Source organism: Gymnodraco acuticeps, unplaced genomic scaffold (genome assembly GCF_902827175.1).
Source record: "Gymnodraco acuticeps unplaced genomic scaffold, fGymAcu1.1, whole genome shotgun sequence".
In the NCBI taxonomy this organism is placed as follows: domain Eukaryota; kingdom Metazoa; phylum Chordata; class Actinopteri; order Perciformes; family Bathydraconidae; genus Gymnodraco; species Gymnodraco acuticeps.
Window position 1 is genome coordinate 4,738,062 of NW_022989810.1, and position 25,273 is coordinate 4,763,334.

Genomic DNA, 25,273 nt, shown 5'->3' on the forward strand with positions numbered 1-25,273 from the left:
TGCTTTAAAAACAAGGGATTCTTAAGCTGGTTTAGATTTCAAGGGAATGTATTATGTGAGGCATTTCTTTGAATGAAGGGCGCTGTATGGGATTTGTATGAAATGGACACAGGCCATTTTTAAACTCTGCCCACACATGGCACCAGGGGCAATTAGAGTAAATCACATCCCAGACATGGCACTGAGGGCCTTCATGTTTTTTTCTCTCTCTCTGAAATCATGCATTCTTTAAATGAAGATCAACAGAACGCTGCAGTTTTGTGCTTCTCATTCTGGTGGCACATCATTTTGATGTTATGACTCACCCGGACCATTCTCACATCTGAGAGCTCGAGTTATTATCCTGACCTTTTTCAGTTAGAAAAAAAAGAAAGAATAGGGGACATAATGATTGTTCAATCCCACGCTATCTATCAAAGCCTATGTTGTGAGTTGGCAGCTTAAGTAGAATCTGCTGCTGCTGTTGACCACCAGAGATGTTTTGCTCAAAACAAAGTAATTGACCTTAGCTGTCGTGCCCCATCTTTCACTGCTCCACCCGTGAAATCACTTTGAATATTTTACTGCACTCATAAGTGTCAGAACATATCAGCCGACCTTATATAAATTGATACTGAAAGCAGCCCAAACTAACATTTTGACAATGAAGAGATACTGTTGATACAACAGTCTTTGCCAGGGTTGAAAATACAGAGTCGGAATGAAACCAGAGTGTCCGACTGTAATCCTCCAAAGCTGCTGAATTATTTATATATATTCATGTTTTAAATATAAAACAAGAATCAGACATTAATACCGCTGTAATATTAGTTTAAAACTTTTTTAGAAGAAGCAAATCATGTAAAGCGGACAGAAATGACGTAACATTGTCATGAGAAACCATAGCATTATACTGTCTCATGAGAATTTCAAAGTACCGCGTAGGCGAACACCAAATGTCAAACTTAACAGCAGCCCATCGCAACATCATTGGTAGAGTTTGGGCCGTGACGCACAATCAGAAATCTGTTATAGCAATAAAACATTTAGCCAACTGTGAACTAAACCCCCCAAAACTAGGGGTCAGGGTCGCCCCTCCCTACAGGCCAATCACGCAGGCTGCATGGGGCCCCGCCATGCGCAGGGGGCCCCGCCCAGAGCGCCTCAGCTGCTGTGCGCAGTTCTCCGCGCACCCCCCGCTGACACGCGAGAGTGAGAGGTGACAAGGGGAGCATGTCTGTAACCCGACACCGTTGCAATGAATCGACATCTGACCAATCACGGCTCTGATACGGCCACAAGTGCAGGTGAAGAGATGTCGGTGAAAAGACAGTTTCAGTCCGGCGCAAGCAAGAGGGGAAAAACACAAAACATGAAGAAACTAGAGCATCACTCGAAGGTGGGCTATTGTATGAGTCAAATGTACAACTTGTGAATGTTGTATAAGCAAATTGCCATATTAAAACATCAGCTGCAACTCACGACATGAAGAAGGCAGTCTCTGCAGAGCATACAGGCTAATGGAGATGCTGTTATTTCCAGCATTCTTTATTTACCATTCATTCAAGTATGTTATGCCTTTTATCTGTTAATGTACAGGAGGAAGAGTGATACACTGTCTGTCTAGTTGGCTTACATAACAGTTAAAGTTTACAGCCTAAAAAACATGGAGCATTTTTTCCCCTTTTCATTTTTATGTCAATTTGCACATTTCATGGTGATGCTCAGCCTCTCCCCTTAACTCCTGACAGTCATCATCATGTCAACCACAACACAGAGAAACACTGATAGAAATGTGTGTGTGGTTGTTGATACATTGCTGACAGAGGGAACTACATTTGAACACAGATGTAAGAAATATCAGTTTTTGAGCATGTCATAAGCATGTTTTGTCTTGACTATATTACAACTATATTATAATAAAATAATATAGTATTTATATTATTGAATTGATTATGATTACTATTATTAGTAGAAGTAGTTTATTTACATTAATTATATTTTAATCTTTTTTGGCAGGAAATGCAGACGTATTCACCTGTAAACGCATACTGAACGACATACATGCATATTTACCATTTACCTCACTGTATAAAAAAGTAACTGTGTTGATAATAATAATAAACAGGAATTATATTTGCAAAGTAGCCTACTTTGTTTCCAAAAGAATGTTGTTCACTCCTGTCGGTTGGGGGGGGGGGCCTTATCTCACAATGTCGCTTGGGGCCTCAAGTTGGCCAGGGGCGGCCCTGCTAGGGGTTGATAACATGTGGAATATATTCAGGTTTTGGCCAAGATGGTTGTGACGTTAGTCATTTCCCAGGGTGAATGTTGGACTGTACTACAAGGGCTCAGTTTTGTGAGTCATTTGAAATAGTTGGATTTTGTGCGTCTTCTACATGTTTCAGTATTATGTCGTGTTTGTTTCACAAGTATATAAAATATGACCTTTCTGTTTTGACCCTTGCTTTATGAAATATTTTCTCAGGTGAAAACTCACCACATGGCTTGTCAAGATAGATTTTAAAGTAAGGGACAGCAGTATTTACAAAGTGAAGCTCCAACAGTTTAGGTGTAGATTGAGATACAAGGTATACCTTCTGGACAAGAGCTTTGAATACCTTTCGGCTATGAGTCTAAACATGAATATTATGAGCTTCAGGCTCAGTTTGTGAAGGCACAAGTCAAGTCAATGGAGGCATTCCCTGTGATCCTCTGTTCAGGCTACTGAGAAACCCACATGGTTTCTCAGTATAGCTGCACACAGGGCATCCAGGGCATCCATCTATAGTGTCCATGTTTCATGACACAGCTCTGCTCTCCAGACACCGGCTGGAATTGCTTTTACGGAGAAATGGAACCAGTTGTCAACACTGTGATTGCCCAAGCCATTCACACATATTAAAAGCAACTATATTTAGAGAATGCATTGCTGCAATCCCAAAAGCAATGGAGAATGAAGCCTGGAGCTCAACTCTCTTACAATCTCTCCATCACTAAACTCTGTGTGTGGCTACATCATTCAACATGATCTCTTGGGAAGGTGCCTACAACACAGCACCTTTAAAGCCAATGTCGACAAAGGTCAAGGTTTTTGCATTCTGTTTTCATTATCAACTCATCATATAAGAATACACATGGTGAGGTTTGAGTTAAAATACGGAATTCATATTAAGTTACAAACTTAAATGAAGCAGACAAAATAAACAATGACATAAAGACACAGCAAAGCAGTTTTTAACATGTGGTTAACATTGTGAATTAAAATACAAATACTTGACTATGTTTAGGAAATGACAGTGGTTAGGATTAGGGTTAAATCAGATTGTTTGCTATGTTTAAACTTAAGTTAAGTAAGGTTTGTTTAAGGGAAAGGAATCTATTCTAACCACCCAAACCATGTGGTTTGGGTGGTTAGAATAGATTGGTTTGTTACGTAAATTACAAGTCAACAGTTAACTTGTGTTTGTTTCACCCACCCAATCATCCTGTCTTCCTCCCTACATTCCTGTTGAATACACCATCTGAAACACTTATTTAAACATCGAATATTGCTGAGATCTGAAATGACATGCAAAAAGCAATAAATGCAAATGATAACAAAGAAAAGCATGCCATTTGGTGATACCAGACTGGACATAATTATTATTCCATCAGTCCTAGCTCTCAGTTTTCAAATTTCATATTTACTGGCTATATCCATCCACTTAGTGTTGTTGCCAGTGCCTTTTCCCATAATGACACTGACCATACCCAATGCAACCCATCTCATTTACAGTGATAACCAATCAATAGAAATGTGAAAATCACCACCAAAGTTACTGTTGGAAAAATTAAAAATTGATATATTAGAGTTTATTACTGTATCACATTGCATCACATATCATATTTAGTTTTATCATCATCAAGCTAACTATGTATGCTTCTTGTCGTATAAAGTGATGACTCTACTTTTGTATGTGTCGACAATTTTATATCGTAATGATGCTTCTAGCATATGTTGAAATTTGTTCTCAAGAGAGCTGTGACTCTGTATTACACAATAAACCTGCCATGATCATCATCAAAGAGAGCACTAGGACAGGAGGGCGGGAGGGAGGCTTGTGTTTGTGGAGGTTGTCGCTAGGGGTGAGCTTAGCCAAGTGTCCTGCTTGAGCTCTTCCATCAGTTTCTAACTGTGACACTGTGTGATCATTTAGCTCTGGAAGATATTTATAACCCTCAGTCAGCCCCGATCCTCTCCCCCTTGCCACCCACCCCTCTCACCCCCCTCGCTCCTGCCCCCTTCCCCTGCCATGGCGCGTCGTCCCTCCTCCCCTGGCCACGGGAGAGCAGGCTGACGGATCCCAGCAGAAGGCACAGCCTGTCAAAATTGAACACACGGGAGAAACAAGGCAGTTCAGAGCAAACATACAGGAGCCTCTCCCGTTCTCTTCATTCCCCCTCTGTAAAGCTCTCGTCCTCCTCTTTCTGCCCCGTACCGCCTCTTAGATGAAGATCATACCTGGTAGGTCCACAGAGTGGGGTTGCTGTGGCGTGTCTGTCTGTTTCTAACTGCATGTCTGTGTGGCTACTGAGTTTCTGGCAAATGCACCGTGTGAAGTCTTATTGTGTTCCCGATGGGTGCTCGGCAGACACACTTGTTTAACGAAGAGTAACCTTCTGCTACGGATTGTATTCCTTATTTAAACCTGTCTACAGTGTGACTAACTTGATTCATGAGTGAGGTTGGCTGCCTTCAATATTTTCCTTTATTTGATTGGTATGCCGATATAATTGTGTGAGGGCAGGGGTTGAGGAGAGAAATGCCACCCCCCACCACTTCTATCCTGTCCATCATGACATCTGATGGACGTAAACAAGCAGGGAAGACTTGCATATCCGAAACTTTTTGCCAGCGTGTGAGATACAATCGCGTGTCCGTCTGGGCTATTCCGGATTGCTATAAAAACCACAACCACCTGTTATTGTACTGGATGATCCCTATACATCTACAGAAGTGCGTTACAAAAAGAGGGTCCTTTTTTATATTTGTAGCTCCTGCCTTTTTAAGACTAATCACGTTGTGTTTTGTTATGTAACCTAAACAAAATACACTTTATTGAGCAAGTGTGATTCACTCAAGGATATTATTGCTTGGCATTGCTTAACTGGGTTGAACCGTTTTCTACCGAAATGTCTTATTTACCCTGATAACATGAAGTTATTGTATCACTAAGATCAAATGAGCCACAGAGGTGCATCTGATAAGCACCAGTGACAAAGTATAGGTTAGTTAATTTTCTTCCTGCTTCATTGAAACAGGTAGACGTCCAACCAAACCAAACCATATATTGAGATATCTATAATATGGATTAACAGCAACACTTTAATTGGAAAACATATTAACAATGTAGTTTGCTCTTTTGATAAGATAAGATGAGATCGCATTTGACCCAACAATGTGAAAATACAAAAAAAGAAGACAAGACCAAAAGATAACATACATGTAACAGCTGTAGACATACTATACAGTATATACACATATTGTGACAAGTAGCTGATTGTTAGAATTCATCAGTCAGCCCAGCAGCTGAACTAATCAGGAGCAGACCAGAAGAAGACTTCCAGTAACAGCTTCAGGGTGGTGCAGGAATTCCTGCTTTGGGTGTCCTTTTTTCTTTTTAAAATGTCTCTGCCACACCCACGCCGCCCCAGCACACTCTCTCCTCCCTGCCCCCTCCCAGTGAAGGCCCACCTGTCATCACAGCCTGGGCCTGTCCCCTGATCCCATCTACCTTATCCTTATCTATCTTTCCCAAAAAATGCCTTCCAGCCCCTCAGGACCCACTTTCCACATCCTGGTGGTTTTGGGGCACTTAGTTACCCTAATTGTATTCTGGCGCTTGAGAAAACCAAAGAGGCAAGGTAAGAGCAGTTGCAGGATATTAAAACAAGGTTGTATTTTGAAGGTTTAAAATGTGATGAGTGACATACATTTCTCAAAGTAGCTGGATGCTAGAGGAGTGTTTGATTTATTTCTATTTAAGTTTACCTTCAAATACTATGTTAGCAATTTTAGGTTTAGGGTATATTTTTGCACATTTATCATTTTGATTATGTCCTAGTTGGTTGGTTGGTTGGTTGGTTCTGGTATGTTGGTCGGATTTTCTGTTGGTTGGTTTGCCTGTTTTGTCAAAAGGATAAACTACTGGCCTGACTTCAAGAAACTTGGTTGAAAGGTGGAAAGAACCCATTACATTTGTAAGCATAATCAATCCCACAGCTAATTATCTTTAGCCCAATGTTTTTTTATAATAATTGATCCTTTGACCTATAAAGGTCATATCTCTAACTCCACAAGGTCTCACACATCTTCATATATTGCATGTTTACCCTGCACTTTAGTCACGTTCATGTGCAACCTAAATACCTGTCAGCCATTGCCCATTCTGACCTGTTGAAGGTGCCACCAGTCCTTTACGTGCCATTTTTTGTCTGTCCTTACTTGCAAAGAGACTGGCCCTCATTACGCTCTGCCAGCATTGGAGGATTGACAGTCTGACATGTCACAGTACATTGATAAAAAACAGTCGTGGTTAAAATGAGCAGAACTCAGGTCACTTACTCTGTAACAATGCCGGACTAGGTCCCTCCCAAACCTATCTTGTCAAGTTTGGCTATAGATCAAAACAGATTGGTGTGTGTGTTCTGGCTTAAGGCCATGGAACTGACATTCTATCAAAAGACATACTAATGTGTCTGTTCAACGGCACTTTGATGACTTTATCTTGGTTTAACCATGGAGAAATAAAAGGTAGATAAACAATCAATTGTTTAGGGACATTTGACAGTCTGTCCGTGAAATGTTCAGGCAATCATATGATCCGGGCTGATTTAGGATTAGAAGCTTTGCATTTTGAAATGGCGTTCTGATAAATTTGTCCTTAAATGTCAATATTAAAACCCCTTGATATAACCAATGATATATCACCATTAGCTCATTTGATTATTTACTGTTGTTTACATGACCCTGACATTATGTTCTATCTGCAAATGTTGTATCGTCCTGAGTACTGAAGGTTTAAATGCAGCTGCCGTCTCTGGTGATCCATGTTTTTTAGGTAAGGCTTGTCATCGGGCTTTATGTTCTTAGCTGTCCCCTTTTTCATTGGCATCCATTATGCAAGATAACAAAACTCTGTCCTCTAGTTAGCTCCTCAGCTTAGCTAGCTGTTACCACCCTAGTGTTGCTTCAGTTTCTCGTCAGATGCCCCCCACACTGTGCTTTGCGTGCAAAAGGTGGGAACGCGGATCTCTGACCATGTTGGAATGAGGTCAGCTGGCAGGTCACGAGGAAGGGGGCATGGCTGACGTTGACTGTAAATACTGTGTCAACCACAAGGTACAACACTTAGCATTCACTTGCTGAACTTTGACCCTGCCTATATGTTTGTTTTCCTATCCTCAGACTGCGCCAGTGGGACATACCAAAGCAGATCTCACACTTGCTACAATTGTAGTGTTGCAGCGACATCCTATCCACCTTAACTTCTTAAGGAAAGGATGCCCTAGGACTCTTCCCAAGCTACTGTATTAATGGGACGGTACATCGTTTTGCATAATTTATCTCTGGGAATTAATCATAACCGGTATTCTCAGCATAACAAGTTTGAACAGTAGGCTATTTGATCATACCCGCCAAGGACGTTTTGTTGGTTGAATTGTCGGTTGGTTAGTTTAGTTTTCATTAGAATCACTAAAAACGATTTTCCCGGATTCCATGGAACTTGGTGAACATGTATGGACCAAGTAACAGTCCATCAATATTTTGAGAAGAACCGAATCAGGGGGTGGATACTAGCATACTACTTTAAAATTGTAATCACATTATTTTACATTCCGATTCTTCCACCTAATGCTTTTATCCAAAGCAATTTAGAATAAGTACATTCAACTATGAGGATACAAAGCCCTTTTTATCTTTCAGGGAGACAACTTTTCTACTGTAAGTTGAAAGAAGTTATTTTTTTTCGTCGAGGGGCATCCTGGGTTGCACTCGTGAGGGAGTAGCAAGCTGGTGCACATGCTTGAGTGTATGGTTCAACCATGTCCTGGGTGTAGGAAAGGCTTGATACATTACCAGCATGGCAGGCCACTACCAGTATCTTCCAAATGTTCCTGTAGTTTAAAGTAGGCTCACATTTATTTTCTCTATACGGGAGCTAAGGTTTGAAAAGGTGTCAACTCCTTTTTTATAATGATTTCACGAGTGCCAATCACTCACATTGCCAAACAAACTCTTTTATAGATGAATGTAAGTGGCACACTGAGCTGTGTGGGCTGTGGTGGTTGAGCTCTGCCTCTGCTGTTGGCCTGGATTGTGGAAAAGCAGGCATTTTTCCTGGAAACAGTCATAACTCCGACTCTGGAGCAATTGAGCAACACCATCAAATGTGTGCGTGTGTGTGTGCATTTTTTTCCAGGACTCGCCTACACCACTGTGACTGCCGCTGGAGAACGAGTGAGCATGAGTCATAAGATAAACAGGGACCTTATGTCTCAGGGGTTTGAAGAAACCCAAAGGGGCTGTGGATACACTTCGTATGTCCTAAGGGAGTAGTTAACAGACCCTGATGAGACAAAAAGAAAAATGGAGCACATACGGGATGTTCATTTAGAGCTTTATTTATGAGCTGCATTGGGACCGTAGAAACATAACTGTTCCTTTGCTGGTCCTTTATTTATACCCCTTGTGACCTCAATCAGGGATTTCCCAGCTCTCCTTGACTCATTTAGTATACAATGACATCAGCAGTTTACCTAGAGCTGATGCTGATGTATCTTGGTGTTACTTTATGAAGGGGGTCCCTCTTTGCAGTTATAGTAATTCATGTACTACAGAAAACATCAGTTCTAAGTCAAATAAACAAAGTTTGATTGCAGTTATGTCTAAAGTGTCCCGAGTCATTTTTCATGACTCAGTATTTCTTCAGGCCCTGCCTCAGTACAGTTTTCCTTTAAGAACAATTTGTTACTTCTGTTCAGTTATTGCTGGCACGGATTTCTGACTTACTTCAGTACAGTTTTGGTACAAACATTTCCAAACATTTATCTAAAATTAAAGCAATAGTTTGACATTTTGGGAAATGTACTGATTCACTTTCTTGCTAAGAGGGAGATAGCAAAAGATTAATACCACTCTCATATCTGTCAGTTCAACATGAAGCTACAGCCGGTTAGCTTAGGTTAGCATACAGACTGGAACAAAGGTGAAACAGCTAGCCTCGCACTGTCCAAAGAAAACAAAAACTTGGCCAGCATTTGTTGTGCCTGGCTAAATAATGTTCCTCTGGAAAATGTAGAATGGTTTATACAAATACGATAAATGTAAAAATGTTTGGCTTTAGAAATTCTGTTTTGGTTAACTTGGGAGTTAAGGGCTAGCTGTTATGCCCTGTCTTTATCTTAAGATAAGCTAACAGGTTGCTGGCAGTAGATTCCTATTGACCGGACAGAGAGGAGAGTCACTCTTCTTATCTGGCTCTCCCAAAGAAATTAAAGACTTGATTTCCTTAAATGTCAATGTAGTCATTTACTACTCCCTTTAATTGTACATCTTACATGAGGTGAAGTGCTTCCTTATGTGTCTAGTAGTGTGACCAAGATAACACTTAAAACAACTGAATAAGGTTGACTCAATAATATTAAAACAGACAGACATTTGAGACAGCACTTCAGTTTTACCTGATTCTTTTCAGGCAGGTTTTCTTTTTTGTTTGCTATCAACATAGTGCATTTCTCAAATGTAATGTTTTAATTGCAGCTATATCCATTTTAAGCTAACACGGATAGGATAGCAATTACATTTAATTTCAGGCTCAATTGGTGCAGTCTTAAAATAATCTTCGAAGCAATTCATCCAAAAATGCTGTTCAGTGAGTGATGGTGGTCATTGCAACATGTAAAAAGATCAGAGAGCATCCGGTAAGGAGAGAACACAGCATATTTAGGTCACTTTCTCTTTCAAAAGTGACCTAGGAAGATCTCAGCTGTGCCCTGTCATAAATTGTCACATGCTCAAGTTGACTTGAAAAGACTGCTCCTTTGACCACACATACAATCATTACTTGATCTTAGAAGTCAGGGTTTATAGATTTTTGGTTTTATTGGACTCAAACATATTCAGAATATTTTTTTGAATTGTCGATTATCTTTGGTTTTGCCCATCAAAGAGTAGCGCTGCATGGCCATCAGTACAGCTCTCATTTTTCAGAAAGTGCTTCCTGTTTCCTTTGTAACCCCCCTCACACCAGCTGGAGCGGTATGTTTGGATCACAGGGGGCTACTGGGTGGTCTTGCTCACAATTGCAGGATTATGGGGTCATGAGCGAGGGAATTATCTGTAAGAGATGGGCTCATATGGAGAAAGAAACAGATATTTAGATTATAGGTTGATCTTGATATCTGTACAGCAAGATGTGTTGTGCAGGTGAGTGCAGGGACCTGATGTAGTGTATGGACTGGGTGGGGGCCAATGGGGGTCAGTTTGTTGAGGAGACCACATGGTTGTTACTACCAGAACCCTGCACAGAGAAACTTGGCAGTTTTTTGTGAATATACTTTGTCTTATTCTAGTATTTCAGTAAACAAATTATTAAAGAAAATGGGTTTAGAAAAGCAGTGACACAGAAGACTGAAGACAATACAGATGTTGTGGTTGGGTCCTAAGTCATCAAGCTTTTGTCCTTTGAAAGTTGTGTAATAGAGAACAAATGCAAAAAGAATGTGCCTCAAGCTGCTGCTGTAAAAACAAAATTCCATATTAACATCAGAGGAAGGTGAAAATAAATCTCACGCAATGCATCCATCACAACCATGAATTAGCACTTCGGTACCCTTGAGTTATGATGGGGGAGGCGACGTAACTATCAGAACTGTCAAGCTCTGAGGAGTGGTAACATGTCTAGAGATAATACAAAGTGTGATTATTTTCTGAGGAATTCATTCCGTTAGATAAGCTACAAGTTGCAGTAAAGGTGTCATACACAATGCTTAGAACATGTTATAGTTCCAGGCTCAAACCTCATGTTTTTGTCTTGTTGTAAATGAACAACAAAAATATATATCGGGGTCTTTATGGGCAGCATTATCTTTATGAACTAGTTTAGAAGCAGGATGTAAACACTGATAGTGACCAGTTTTATCTCAGAAATGTTAGGATGGGGATAATATAGGATAGGATACATATTAAACAATCTATATATCAGAATTATATAATGTTTACTTAAAGCCTGATATCAGTGTGTTAAAAATAACTTTCTTAAGTTATGATAGTATCAATGGAATAGCAGTGGGGTAATGTAACCAATAACTTTACTTTGTACATCATTTTAGTATATTAGTAGTCCAGTTTCTGAAATGTGTTTTTTTTTATTCTATACCTTTAGGTACATGTTACTGAATATCCTGACTACCTTATATTTAGTTTCAATGTATGAGTTTTATTTTTGAAGTCTTTTTTACAGTGTTGTATGTGTTGATTGTGCTGTTGGTTAATTTTAGGAGGAAAGCTTTCTATTGACCAGGGTGTTATGTGTGTCATTGCAAAATTCCCATTAGCTCCCATTACAAATGGACTTTTATTTAGATTACTATAGTATATATTGGGAGAAAACTATGTATTTGTCAGTGAAAATAGTATTTGTTCATAGTTTATTGCTCTATAGTTACAGCAGCAATGTAACAAGTTTGGGAGTGGTTACGATCTGACTCCATCTAGTGGTGAAAACCTTGTATTCCTTTCTGATATTGGTACAGTGATCTGTTGGCTGGACGACGGAGGTTTCCTTTCCACTTGAAATCACTCAGTTATGGGGAGACTCATCTGTCTGTGGGTCTAAAAATACAGCCATGAGTAAGAGTCAGTCACAGCTACCACCGTACATGCTTTTGTATGTTTCTTGAGCTGTTGTCAGGGAAACATCCCTCAATTTCCTCTTTTTCCACATTTAGATGGTTACTTGGAATTACCACATGACAAACTATTGAATTAATAGAAGATAAAAGAAAAGAGGAACCTACAATATCAGTTAATCATAAGGTTTTATATTCGTAATAGTTTATTCTAACAGTTTGAGACAATTCCGTCTTTTTGAAGCAGCACAATGTTCACTGTTGTTAGTGACACAGATTATTTCTCTTCTTAAATTCAGTGACAACATTTATTGACATCTTCTAAAGAGAACATATAAATGTTGCTTTAACTTATCATGGATTTATTGATTCATTTTGTTTAGTGTGGAGCTAAAACACTTAAGTTATTGATAAATAAATTACAGAAACTGTATTGACAACTCAATTGTTAATAGTTTGATCATGATCATCAACATGGATATTACATGTTTTGAGTCTGTAGTATTTTTCACTATGGAGTGAAGCAGGCAAAACAACATGGTGGTCAAAATAATTTGACAAACCACCATCATAGGGCTGCTCGATTATGGCAACAATCATGATCTCGATTATTTGGGTCAATAATTGTAATTGCGATTATTAAATTATTCATTGACTTTGAAAACATCAATTCATTGGAGAAAAAACATTTGAACAGTATGTTTTTAACAGTAGATTACCCTGAACTTTAAGTATAATTCAACTGAAAAACAACAACAAAAAATTATTTAAAAAAAAGAAGTAATAATAGTAATACAAACATAATCGTTTTATTTGGATTACGTTGTTTTCGTAATCGTTGCAAGCCATAATCACGATTTAAAATACGATTAATTGAGCAGCCCTACACCATCATGGGAATTTGATTTATTTGATCATCTCTGAAAACACACAGTATGGTCTTAAAACCTCCATTTGCCTACTTACCCTTTATTCAGGCAGTCCACTTTGTAAACTGCTAAGATTTTGTTACATCCTCTGCCCTTATTAAAAGAAAACAGTTTACTGTCTTTTAAATGACTCACTCTTAAACTTACCTTTGGGCATATTCAAGTTAAATTGACTGTAATCTCTGTTCTAAGCCAAGTGACCTGCAGAGGGAGCAACATTCCATTTACATATTATCCTCTGTGCCATTAACACTACATCAGCTATTTCTCCATTGCCCTGTTGCATTCGAATCGACCACTTTAAACATTAGTGACCAACTTTATACCAGATGTGCTTTCCGCAGACCTTTCTGAAGCTCAGAGCGCAGCTATTTTTAAATCTCAGCTGCCGCGGATCTAATCCTGAGGCCTGTTGAGTCTGGGTTAAACTGGGTCTGCAGCTTCATCATTGGATCTAATTCTGACAACATTATCTGATGTCTGCCGACAGGCTGGAGATCATTTTGGATTCAAATTGGACGATGCATCACGGCACAGATATGACTCACTCATGGCTGTGAATAGATTGAATGTTTAGGGACTTTTGTGTCAGCACGATAAGCATACATCCACATTATTTATCCAAATGTCAACATCTTAGAATTATGAATATGTCAAATATGAATGAACAAACGTTTTTTTCTTTTCCCTCTAAAGAAGATTAATTTATCTGGTTTATTTAACACGGCTAATTTAACACATTTATATTTAATAACATTGCCTCAGTGCATAGCTTTGCTCGACTGAAAAACAGGCTGCCTTTCATGGTTTCATTTCAGGAAGTCAATTAGCTTCCTAATCATCAATCCTTGATGTCAAATTATTTAAAAAAACTAGGATACAAGTATACTTTATTTTGTCCAAAAACATAACGTCTGATAATGGTAAATGTACATTATAATGCACATTTCTGAAAACAAAGCTATGGCCGATAAATGATTGACAGTTTGCCGACAATTGCATAACAGACATTAAGTTTGAGGAAGACAAGCATTGCAATTTGCATTTAAAAAAACGTTTGTTTTAATGTACTATACTAGAAAATAATGAACATCTGAATTGTAAGAGCTGTTTTATGAGCAGGGTTTTAACAAAAGTGAGATTTGAATTGGTCAAATGTATGGAATAATGAATCATCCATCTTTTCTCTCTCCAACTTAACCTTTCTTATCCTCTAAACTAAAGGTACTAAACTTGTTTTTATTATTTCCAGCCATGAGCAGCAGATACCTATCAGTTATTTCTAGGCTCTAACCTCATTGTTGGTCTTTTTATAAAGGAGTAGCTAAAACATATATGACATGGTCATAATGGGCAGCATTATTTGTATTCACAACTTTAAACGCAGGATGTAAACACTGATAGGGTGACGTTTTATCTAAGAAATGTTAGGATGAATAGGATAATATTCAAAACATCTACATTGCAGACCAATTCTACTTTAGAGAGTGATGGGACGTCAGTAGTAACTACTTTCTGAAGTTATGATGGTATCAATGGTACAGCAGTGGTGGGATTCAACAAAGTACCTAATGAAGTGTATGTTGAGGTACTTTCTGCTTACACTGTTCTACTTTTCAGAGAAAAATATTGTTATTTTTAATATGAAGAGGTTATAAAATACAATGTTGCGTTATAAATAAAACCATTCAACATCATATAATCATGCATGTCCAATCAAATTCATACAATGTGTTTCCTATCTGTTATACCAATTTGGCGAGAAAAATATTAAGATGCACCTCCTATTTTTTTTAAGATTGGTGACTGACATGCCACAGTGTTTGAGTCATATACTGAGCACATAATACTACTGTTGATCTTCTTCAGAAGGACCAGTCAAGGATCTCTCCCTACATGTTGTAAGGCTGTGTTTTCATTTGCTTGGCTGGCTTTGTATGCTAAGCAGAAATGTGATCCGCCATAAGCCGTGATTTAGGTGGCAGCTAACTGGCCTCCTCCTCCTCCTCCTCCTCCTCCTCCTCCTCCTCCTCCTCCTCCTCCTCCTCCTCCTCCTCCTCCTCCTCCTCCTCCTCCTTCTCCTCCTGAACAACTGAAGTGATAATTCAGGGTGTGTTGAAACTGCTCCTGGTTTTATCAACATTCCTTTCCCCTGTGGGGTGTGGCAGCTCCATACTGCAGTGGAATGCTCCCACTTTCACCTGAAGTAAATATGAAAGACTAAGGGGTTTAAGAAAGGGTCGAACAATGAAGAAGATGGGTAGAGCAAATACTCTTTCCATGCTCCCTCTGTGCAAACTCTTGAAATTGCTCTTCATTTCAGCACTTTCAAAAACCATAATTCTCAGAGTTCTTTTATCCTGTAATCTGTTTGCTTTGTGTGTGAATAGACTCCCACTAGATGCATGTGGTTCAAGCCGTAAATGGCTGCAAGCTCGACCATGTGTTTGTAGGTATTAGAGGCTACTGTTGCACAAGTCGGTGTGCTTTGTTCAGCTGTGGTTTGATTTAAACACATTGATGCCTAAAGTTAAAGAGTTAAAGATTTTAGATTTGTTTTAGCCGGATCCCTATTATTTGTGAAAGTTCTATTATTTGTTTTAAGATGTTCTCTTACTGTAACTTTACTACAATAATGGTAATAAACAAGTTGGTGGAAATCATGTCATTAAAACAAATGTATGATTAAAAACACACATTTCATATATCAGATTACTTTTAGACACTAGTATGAATACTCTGTTTGAAAGAAAAGCAAAAGTTATATTGGGAATGTGGTTTTTTTGAGCCACAGGTGCTGGTGTTGGAAGGAACCAACCCATTATGGTCAGATTTGTTTATGGAAATTATACCGAACCATTCTCACAATGATGCAGTGTTTGTTTGGTAACAAGATTAACATGTCTACACCTACGATTCTGACTGTTAGGTTGGGTTTATGGACAGCAGGGCTTGAGTTGAATGCTAACATCCGCAACATGTCATGCTCACAAACACATTGCTAACACATGGTTTGCTCTGTCTACCATGCATCTTAGTGTTTTAATAAAGTGTGTAAGCATCTACTAGTAAACACACAAAATACAGCTGACACTAATGGAAGTGTCTTTAGTTTTGCAGGTATTAGAAACGCAACTCCATTGTTTGCAAAAATAACTCAAAATGACCCTACTTCTCATTTGATTTATTTCCTAAGTCAACATTTTCCTGATTACTTTATGGTCTCAATCCCTAGTTTAATAATTAATAATTCCTTACATTTATTATAGCGCTTTTTCAATGACTCAAAGCGCTTTACATATACACACATTACACATATATCAATGGTCAGATACTGTGGACAATACCCACAGGAGCAAGTTCAGGTGAAGTGTCTTGCCCAAGGATCTGATGCCCAAGGATCTGATGATCATTGCACAGCGCACTGCGCCACACCGTCCATCTTCACGCCTCGAGGTCATCGAGGCGCTTTTACAAGTACACATTGGTATTATACATGTACTGTGGACAATACACACAGGAGCAAATCCGGGTGAAGTGTCTTGCCCAAGGACACAACGGCCTGACGCAGTGGCGGCAGGAGCGGGTTTCGAACTGGAGTTCCCCAGCACTCCCCCTTGATCTGATGATCGGATGCACAGACCACTGCGCCACCCACATGAGGTTCATTTAGTAAATAATGTTCTCATATAGACTAAAATATGGTGTGGTTACCTTCTGATTTACAAGATGCTACCACAGTGCTGTCTAGTTTTGACCATTGTTTTTGTCACAATATATGTATTTTGAGTTCATACAAGTTATTGCAACATCTTGGTATAGCCTGCCCTCTCTGTTTAGGGTTTTGTTTGTGTGGCAAAACTCAAGGCTTCAAAACCATAGTCCGCAAACAAATGGGTGAATTCTGTATTAAACCAACGTATCAGACTGATAGAAAAGCGTTACCTGATCATGGTAGTACTGTAGAAGAAAAAGTCTGAAGACTTGGTAGACTCTTGGATTGATCTAGCAACCAACTAACATTGCTATAAGTATGAACAGACAAACCAATGTCTATAGAGTGGGGGATATGGACAATAAGGCTCCATAAAACAATGCTACCCAAACCCAACCTTCATCTGAACAATCCTATTGAGCAGTAATGCATGTTGAATCAGCAAATGCAGTCCATTGTATCAGTCAAAATGTCCTCAAAGTATTGCAAGATCAACAAACCCAATTTCCCTGTCACTTCCATCATGAAATATCCTCAATGCTTCAACTTGTAATTAAGAAGAAAAATTAAAAAACCGTTCTACTCTTACTTTCACTAAGCGCTCTCTCCGCTCACATAAAAAGCACCATCTGGTTTTGATGAAGCCAGATGAGGAGTCAGTGTAATAAGCATGTTGAGACCTTAATGATATGTCTCCTTTTGGGTGGAAAGATCTCTTGACTAAGATGTTCCACATTTCTGCATCCGTCCAACTTGGATCCCCTTCTAGTGTTTCCCATGATGTTTAGAAATCCAGCTCTGGTAGGTGTCAGAACATGTTCACCCAAACGTCACTGAGTTCTCAGTTACTGTGTACTGTTGCTTCCACATCTCAGGTAACCTGGAAACCCATTGGTATTCTGTTTGATTCAATTACATGATACCCTAATTTACACTGTCCTCAATGAAAAACGTGTTAGAGAATCCCTTTAGACTGTTGCCGTTCTCATTCTGCAAATCCTGATATGCTACAATTATTTGGATCAAATTGCCCCACGTATAAATTCAGGATGTAGGGATAAATGAATGCTTTTCTTTTTGTGACGATATGTTTTGTATTTGCTTTGATTCCTTTCCTTTTTCCTGAATTAATTGCCTACCCACATACCACTCCTTAATTCCTTAGCTTGCCTAGACATTGAATGGAGCTATAAAGGTGTGTCTTCAAAATGTGCTAACGTGGCTTGATATGAGTCAACACTCTCATACACCCACAGGGACACATTAAGTGCCTTCATGTTCATACAGGTCATGTTCAACACCCAGCCACTGCAAGCAAAAATGGTTTTGGATGCCTGATGAAATGATATCACTAGTGGTGGGGGGCAGTATTTGATAGGGGTAGAACACACCTTGCCCTAAAGCCTAGCTGTCAACATGTACTGTATAAGTCATATAGGGGAACATTATGGAAAGACTTAGCGTAAAGGTCCCAAACTCTTGCAAACTTTGTAGACGAATAACTTTTAAAATAACACAATGTTCTTTTACAAAAGACAAGTGCCTCATTAGCAATGAAAATGAACCATGCTGCTACAGCCAAGCTTTTGGTGGCTCATTTTAGCTAATTTAAGCTCACTTTATCCATACATTGCTGTTTTAATCTAAAAATCAATGAGTCATTTTACATACTGTTTTACCTGTGCTTGTCTTGCGCTACATTTTTTAACTTGTTGCTGCAGGTTCGCAGTCTAACAAAAGATACTTGGGGTTGCTTTAACAGAAATTTGGCTGATCAAACTGCCAAAATACCTTCTCGTCATTTGAATTTAAAGGTCCCATGTCATGCCCCTTGTGTGTTATGCAGCTTTTTCTGCATGTAAACGGTCTGCAAAGTCACAAACCCTCAAAGTACACCCTGTAGCGAGTAAAACTCTAACACAGAAAAGACTGCCCCAGAACGCCTCGTTGGAGATTTTCTTTGCCCCTTTTTTTTCTTCCGGGAACCAAGTGACGTAACGACGATCCAAATGGACCAATCCGCGGAGCTCTTCACACACACACACTCAGCCAGCCTTATTTTTCTCAGCTGCAGCTCTGCGGATTTCTCAGCCTGGACTCAGCCTGAGACAGCGGGACACGGCGAGGCCCGGCCCCGGTCCCGGTCCGAGCACACACACAGACCCACAGCCAGGCGGCGGGTGTGTGTGTGTGCTCCGGCCGAGCACGGGCCGGGCCTCGCCGTGTCCCGCTGTCTCAGGCTGAGTCCAGGCTGAGAAATCCGTTCTCAGCCTGGTTCACTGATGTTCCGCTGAACATCATGGGACCTTTAACAACTTATTAAGTAGTCAAAACTGCTATTTCTTCTTAATGCAAATATATCACTTGTGGGAAATGATGTGGTTTCAAGGATGTGATCTTAGAAATATGCTTTTTCATTGAGAAAAACATCTGTGTATATAAGTAATGCCTGTTGTACTGTATTTGCCGTTCTACACACCATCTGCTTGCACTTCCTTGGCAAAATCGAATGGATAACAGGAAGTGAAGCACTTGATGTTTTCCAATTTGTTAGGATTAGAGACCCGGAAGTGAAGTTCCGCTGAGAATTGGCTGGACAAAAACATTGTATCCAAAACGGTCATTAAAGTTGGTCAACAAAGGTCATCTAAGGCCAACAGATGTTATAAACTAGAAATAATTATTAAATGAAAAAGTGACAAAGGCAATGAATCACAGTCATGGTGCTTCAATGGGTGTGTTGATTTTGTAGAAAGATCATGCTCAAACAGAGTTATAAACTGCTGTATATCTCAGACTCCTTGGTGTTCAGGGTGTGGTCATGCATCACTAGCAGCCCTTCCCAGTGTATCTCCTCCACATCTTCTCTCTTCCTGTTTTCGTCACAGTGAGTAACTAATGTTAAATGTCAGAGGAATGCAGTGAATAAGTAATGACCCTGAGGACGTAGCTTTTGACTATAAATGAGTGAAACTTTTAACCTTGTTGTTTTTTGGGCTCTTGTTGGATAACTACCTTTAGGCATACATTGTAAGTTGCTCATTGAAGTTCAATTCAGTGTAAAAAGTAGAGAAAATATCTGCACACACCTTTCAAAGATTTTTTTACAATCCCTACTGACTCAGCTTGTGTGAGTTTTTTTCTTTATGTGATAGCACATGCAGGTTACCACACCTCGCCTCTGAAGCTGCATGAGGAAGGGGTGTGTTTGGCGCCCCGCCCACCCTGTCCTCAGAACACTAGCACCACTAAATACACACTCGCTCAACACACACATGGACAGGCCCAGACTTCATAGCCCACAGGCACCATATCCTAGGAAAGGAATAGAGTGAGCGGGAGAAGAGAGGAGAGGGAGAGAGGGAAAAAAAAACATAAGGAGGAAAGAGGGAGTGAGGAGTTTGAAGGCGAGGGAAATCATAGGTTTGTGGGAGTGGATTGTGGCCACAGGATTGCTCTGACGGGCCAACGTGCCAGAGGGACAGATAGACACCAGAGAAGCAGAAGTTAATATCAAGGGGGGGAAACTTCACCAAGGATATTTTTTATTTTTAAAGATTTTTATTCTGACAAACGGTGACAATGAACTCTCAGCAGCAGAGGTACAGGAATGTCTCCTCTGATGGCATGGACAGAGAGAGGACGTCCTCAGAGGAGGGGTATTACCAGGGGATGCTGAAGGCAACGGACGGCAGGAAAGGTAAAAGTGTACGGAAAATAGCTTGACTCCAAGTCTTGATCTTGATCCATTTGATCTTGCATGTGCGGGATGCCGCTGGGCACGAATTAAGGGTTTTTCCACGAAGAGGAATGAAGAGAGTTTAATGTCATTAAAGCGTTGGACAAGCTTAAAGAGCTTGAAGACTTCAATATAATGAGTGCTGACTGGTTAGTGATTTGTATAATGCAGTGTTATATACATCAGTAAGTCTCTCTGTCTGATTTGAAATGCAATGGTTGGTTTGGTGATGTCACAAGTGTGTTTGGATGGTTTTAGATATTCTAGTAATCTAAAAATGAACATGACAGACATAAGTTTATTTTCTGATTGGACTGTAGTCTAGTGCAGGGGTGTCAAACTAAATTTCATCGCGGGCCACATTCGCATAAAGGTTGCACTCAAAGGGCCGGTTGTAACTATATAATATATATATCAAATAATGTATTATATTACATTATTGCCTCTGAATTGGATTATTATTGGATAGGGTAATAACTTAGTAATTAACTACGTCTGAAAACAGAAGTCCAGGGCAAATAATTGCAAGTCTCTTCAGTGTGCATGTCACAAAACGAGATGCATTGTGGGACATGTAGTTTATGGGCAACCTGCTTCTGTAAAGTGGCATGTAACCGTATAATAAACGTATTATATTCTTTGCAAGCTCTTGCGGGGCCACATCAAATGAAGTCGCGGGCCGGATTTGGCCCCCGGGCCTTGAGTTTGAGACCCCTGGTCTAGTGGTTCTCAACTCTGTGACTTAAAAGATACTCCCCTTTTCTAATGCATCAGCAGCTTCCTCTTTTCGTATTGGTCAGCAAAGCCCATTCACACTTATTGTTGTGTAGCATACAGTACATGTGTTTTGGGTTGATTGAGTCAGCAAAGCTACAGTCTATTTGCCTGTAGTTGTGATGTATCCAGGATAACTGGTGTGTAAGAATGAATGATATCTTCCTTTTTTTTCTTGCATTAATCCGTTCCTCTTTTTCCCCCCTATTAATGTCTTGTTTTACCATGCATTGGTACTGTATACAGTCTTTAACACACTTTAAATCAGACATGGTTTTTGTGTGTTTCCTCTTACCAGCCTAATAACTTTTGTCAAATGTTAAATAGTGTCCGGAATCGGGTTTTTTTTAAAAAGTAACAATATCAGAATAGTTTTATGTTAATGCTAATATTTGATCATATTGTATTATAGGTTAATCATATATTTTGATTGTAAAATCTTAATCCGCAAAGTAACTCATAACTGAAATCAAGTCAGTCAAAAGTACTAATAATTCTATCAAAATATAGAGCAGCATAAAATGGAAATACCCAAGTACCTTAAACTGCTAAACTTGAGTGCAGTATCTAAATAAGTGTACCTAGTTACAGTACTTTCCACTACTGGTGATGACCTTTTTGCTGTTTTGGAATATAAGCTCCACACATCAGTGAAACCTGTTTGTGTGGTGACACTTGATACATGAAGTTCAGCCTCTATAACCTCACATAGCCTTCACCTACAAAAAGCAACGAGTCCACGAACAGAACAGGACTGGGCAACGTGGTGTGAACAGACTGCAGGGACGCAACAGGTCAAGGTGAAACTCCTCTGGGAAACCACTTTGTCTTCGGCCTGCTCTGAGTGTGTGTCGCCAATTATAACGCTTCCACTCTTCCTTTGGCAGGAAGTAGGACCACATAGTAAAGCACCCCCCCCCCTGTTTGAATGATAAATGAGGAGGTTAAAGGTCTGCTGTGTCTATGTATGGTTTCCATGGAAACGTTGTCCCATAACAGATTTGCAGAAGTGACACCCTCCTGAGAAAGCAAACGTAGCCTCTGGGCGCCAATTTGGTTGAATCACAGCACTTTGCTTTTCATAGCTGGGTGTGTCACTATGAGTTATCTGGCTCCTTTCAAACTGATAAGACAGAGGACTTTGTGTTGGCATTCATACTTTATTACGGCCGGATGTGAATGAAATAATTTGCTATGTGAGTCAGTTAAGGTGGATATGTCAGTAAAAACACATTAGGGAAGCAACAGATAATCTGTTTCAGAATAATGTATTTATCGTTTGATTTGCAGGATGTCAGAAAGTAGTTAAAACGTTTGTCAAAGGTTTTTATAGAGTCCAAGTTGATTATTGTTTGTCTATTAAATAATTGCAGATTTTGTTCGCATGGCTGAAAACAGACTAAGCCATACAGTCTGTTCATAATAAGTGTTGCCACACCTTGTGGTTTTTGACTAATCTCCAATGGGAACATGGGTGTGTGCAGGTTTGTTTTCTTAGTAGGTGTGCTCCTTGCCAAGGTCTTGTTATTTCTTGTTGGAAAATTGCACTCTCTAATAGTTAAGACAAGTCTTGGGATCATTTTGCAGAGATCTTCGGACCTCAATAAAATGTTGGCCCATAAGATGGAATCCTTTAATTAAGTGTTCTGCCCAAGAGCACAGTCGGCAGCAGTGTCATAAAGCGAGACAATGCTATTACAAAGTTTTCTTGACAATAGCGTCTCATCTTCCCACGATGAATGTTCTCTGATCTGGTCTGAATCAGTATCAGGCATGCACAGTCAGGACACATAGTGACGAATCCTTTTGTCCTACAGAAATCAAACAAGTCTGGCATTTTAGGGATTTCCTTTGCTGATGCTATGTCACATGCATGAGCTGTACATCCATCATTTTCTGGTCTTTTTGAGTTGCAACAAAACCTTAGCACCTGTTTTTAAATGTTTTCTTAAATGTCTGATGATTAACGATGATTTGTCTATTTTGCAGATGAACGAGATCGAGTACAGAAAAAGACCTTCACCAAATGGGTCAACAAGCACTTGATAAAGGTAAGGCCTGTTCCTGATTGTTGCTGTTTCTTATGGTACTTTAAAGGCCTACAATGTCATGCTACATTTGTATTTCAACGCAGACAAGGCACACTATGCACAAAACGGGAAGGGACATTGGAGACCTAGACCTCTGCCACAAAGGGCCTATCTCTCAATATTACCGAAAGGGAAAACAATTATTTGTTTATACTCTCTGTGATTCAGATACTCCCATAAATGTACCTCATTGGGCTCTTCATCGGCCCTTGTCACACCTTGCTTCGGTAAAAGGAACTGAGAACCTCTAACAGAACAACATAGATGTATTATTCATATTTTGTATCACTTCAGTTTTAGATCTGGTTGGAAGTAATGATGATAAGCTACATGTTTGAAGTCTGCAGAAAATGTTTTCTCTCTTGTGTTTAACATTGGGGGAAACAGGTGAAAAAAGGTTTTGCTAGAAGAATCTTTAAAAATAATTGTATTTTTTAAGCCAAGATAACAGGTGAAACATTACAGTCAGATGGTTGTTTTTGGCAATGTTGTTGTAACCCTTTTTCGGCCACAAGAGGCAGTGTACCATTATCCCCTGTTCTACTAAACTACTAAAACAAAATCTAGCCAAAAGAAGACATAACAATAATGTTACTTTACTTGTAAAGCACATTATATACATATTTTGTATAAAGTCAAAATAAAAAACATCATTGGAATCTTATTTCGAACATTGTGTAGTGGTGCACTTCAGCCTCCTTTGGACAACATGAGTATTACAACAACAAACAGTTACACATTTTTATTTTTTATTAACTTGCCAAAGCTTATTTTCTTTAATCCACATTTTTTTAATTATGAGAAAATACCATGGAACATTAAGCATACAAACACTTTATCTCACCTTGCACAACTTTTTTCCCCGCCTGCTTCACAAATATAACCGGAAAAAAAGAATGTAAAATGAACCTCATGGAAAAATGTGTTTCAGAAGAACACCTGTTCTTAAGTCATAAACACAGGAGAGAAAACTATTTTCATCAGACGTAGAAACAATTGTAGACTTAGATCACCAGAAAATAAAAAGAAGAAAAACACTAGCCTCCCAGGGCTACCGTAGTTGTCTCACTAAATTACCAGAATACAATGTTATGTCATGGTGTAAATGAAGTGACAGGCCATAGTGATCTAAAATGCAATCCATCTCCCACTTTGCAAATTGTAAACAAAAGTGAAAGTTATTTCCAACACCTCTGCCCCCTCTCACATAAACACACATTAGCTGGTCATTTATCGTCTCACACTCGGCCTCTATAGTGCGCTGTGATGGGGAGGCTTACCAGAAGTCCAGTCTGTCACCAGCTGACCGCCTGTGTAAACCGTCCATCAGCGGCCGTCCACTCTCACCTACCTCACTCCCAAGTCTATAACTAGACCTGAAAGCCCTCCAATGCATCAACCTATCATAGAAGTAAACAGGTCAGGATGGGGTAAAGTCAAACAGGCCGTATTCTTCACTCTGAAGTTTCTCATTAGGAGTGAAAAATGACCCCCCGGAACACAATACCCCTCCCACAGAGAAGTATAAATATCCTCACTTGTGCCACTTTTCTTCCAGGAAACTCCTGTTGGCAGTAATGCATTAACAGCCCTGCTTCCACATTATTTCTGTATTACAGACACAGGGCCATTCATTGTTTTTTTTTTAAAAGGGAAAAATAAGCACAAAGAGTGTTTTCCTTTCCATGAGTGTGCAGTGCTATTTTCTTTAGCTACCACAGTTTGAGAACACACTGTAGACTCCCCTCTTTTTTCTCTGTGAATTTTGGAGGGTGATTCACAGACATCTGGACTCACTTAGCTTCTTCTGTAAAGGCAAATTCTGGTATGCGCCCGGAGCCAGCGGTGGGTAAGGCCAACGGTAGCACATGTGCTGCACAGACTTCTGGGTCTGTTTGGCTACCTGCGTAATATCCGGTCTTAAATGACAGGCACGCATTGAAGCGTGGGAAATATAGGCTGAAACTATTAAGTAGTTTGACGATTAATAAAATAGCAAAAATGTAGGCCAAAACACTTCAAGGTGATGTCTTCAAATGTCTTGATTTATAAGTCCAAAACCAAAATGTATTCAGTTTAAGATGATGCAGAAAAACAAAACAAGGAATTGTCATATTTGAGAGTCTGGAAACAGATTTGACCTTTTTTGCTT

The 25,273-nt window shown here is 39.5% G+C and overlaps 1 protein-coding gene across 21 annotated transcripts in view; it reads left to right on the forward strand.

The window, feature by feature from the left end:
* The window catches only part of LOC117554912 (plectin-like), a 157,439-nt gene that overhangs the window by 90,285 nt on the left and 41,881 nt on the right, over positions 1-25,273 (forward strand). For 14 of the 21 annotated variants that reach the window (XM_034229554.1, XM_034229615.1, XM_034229590.1 and 11 more), the window contains one exon: positions 23,021-23,082. In XM_034229554.1, the coding sequence (XP_034085445.1) occupies positions 23,021-23,082 (62 nt within the window). Of the gene's footprint in view, positions 1-4,449; positions 4,487-19,992; positions 20,219-23,020; positions 23,083-25,273 lie in introns of those variants that run through there. The other 7 variants (XM_034229572.1, XM_034229580.1, XM_034229585.1 and 4 more) reach the window with 4 other exon arrangements.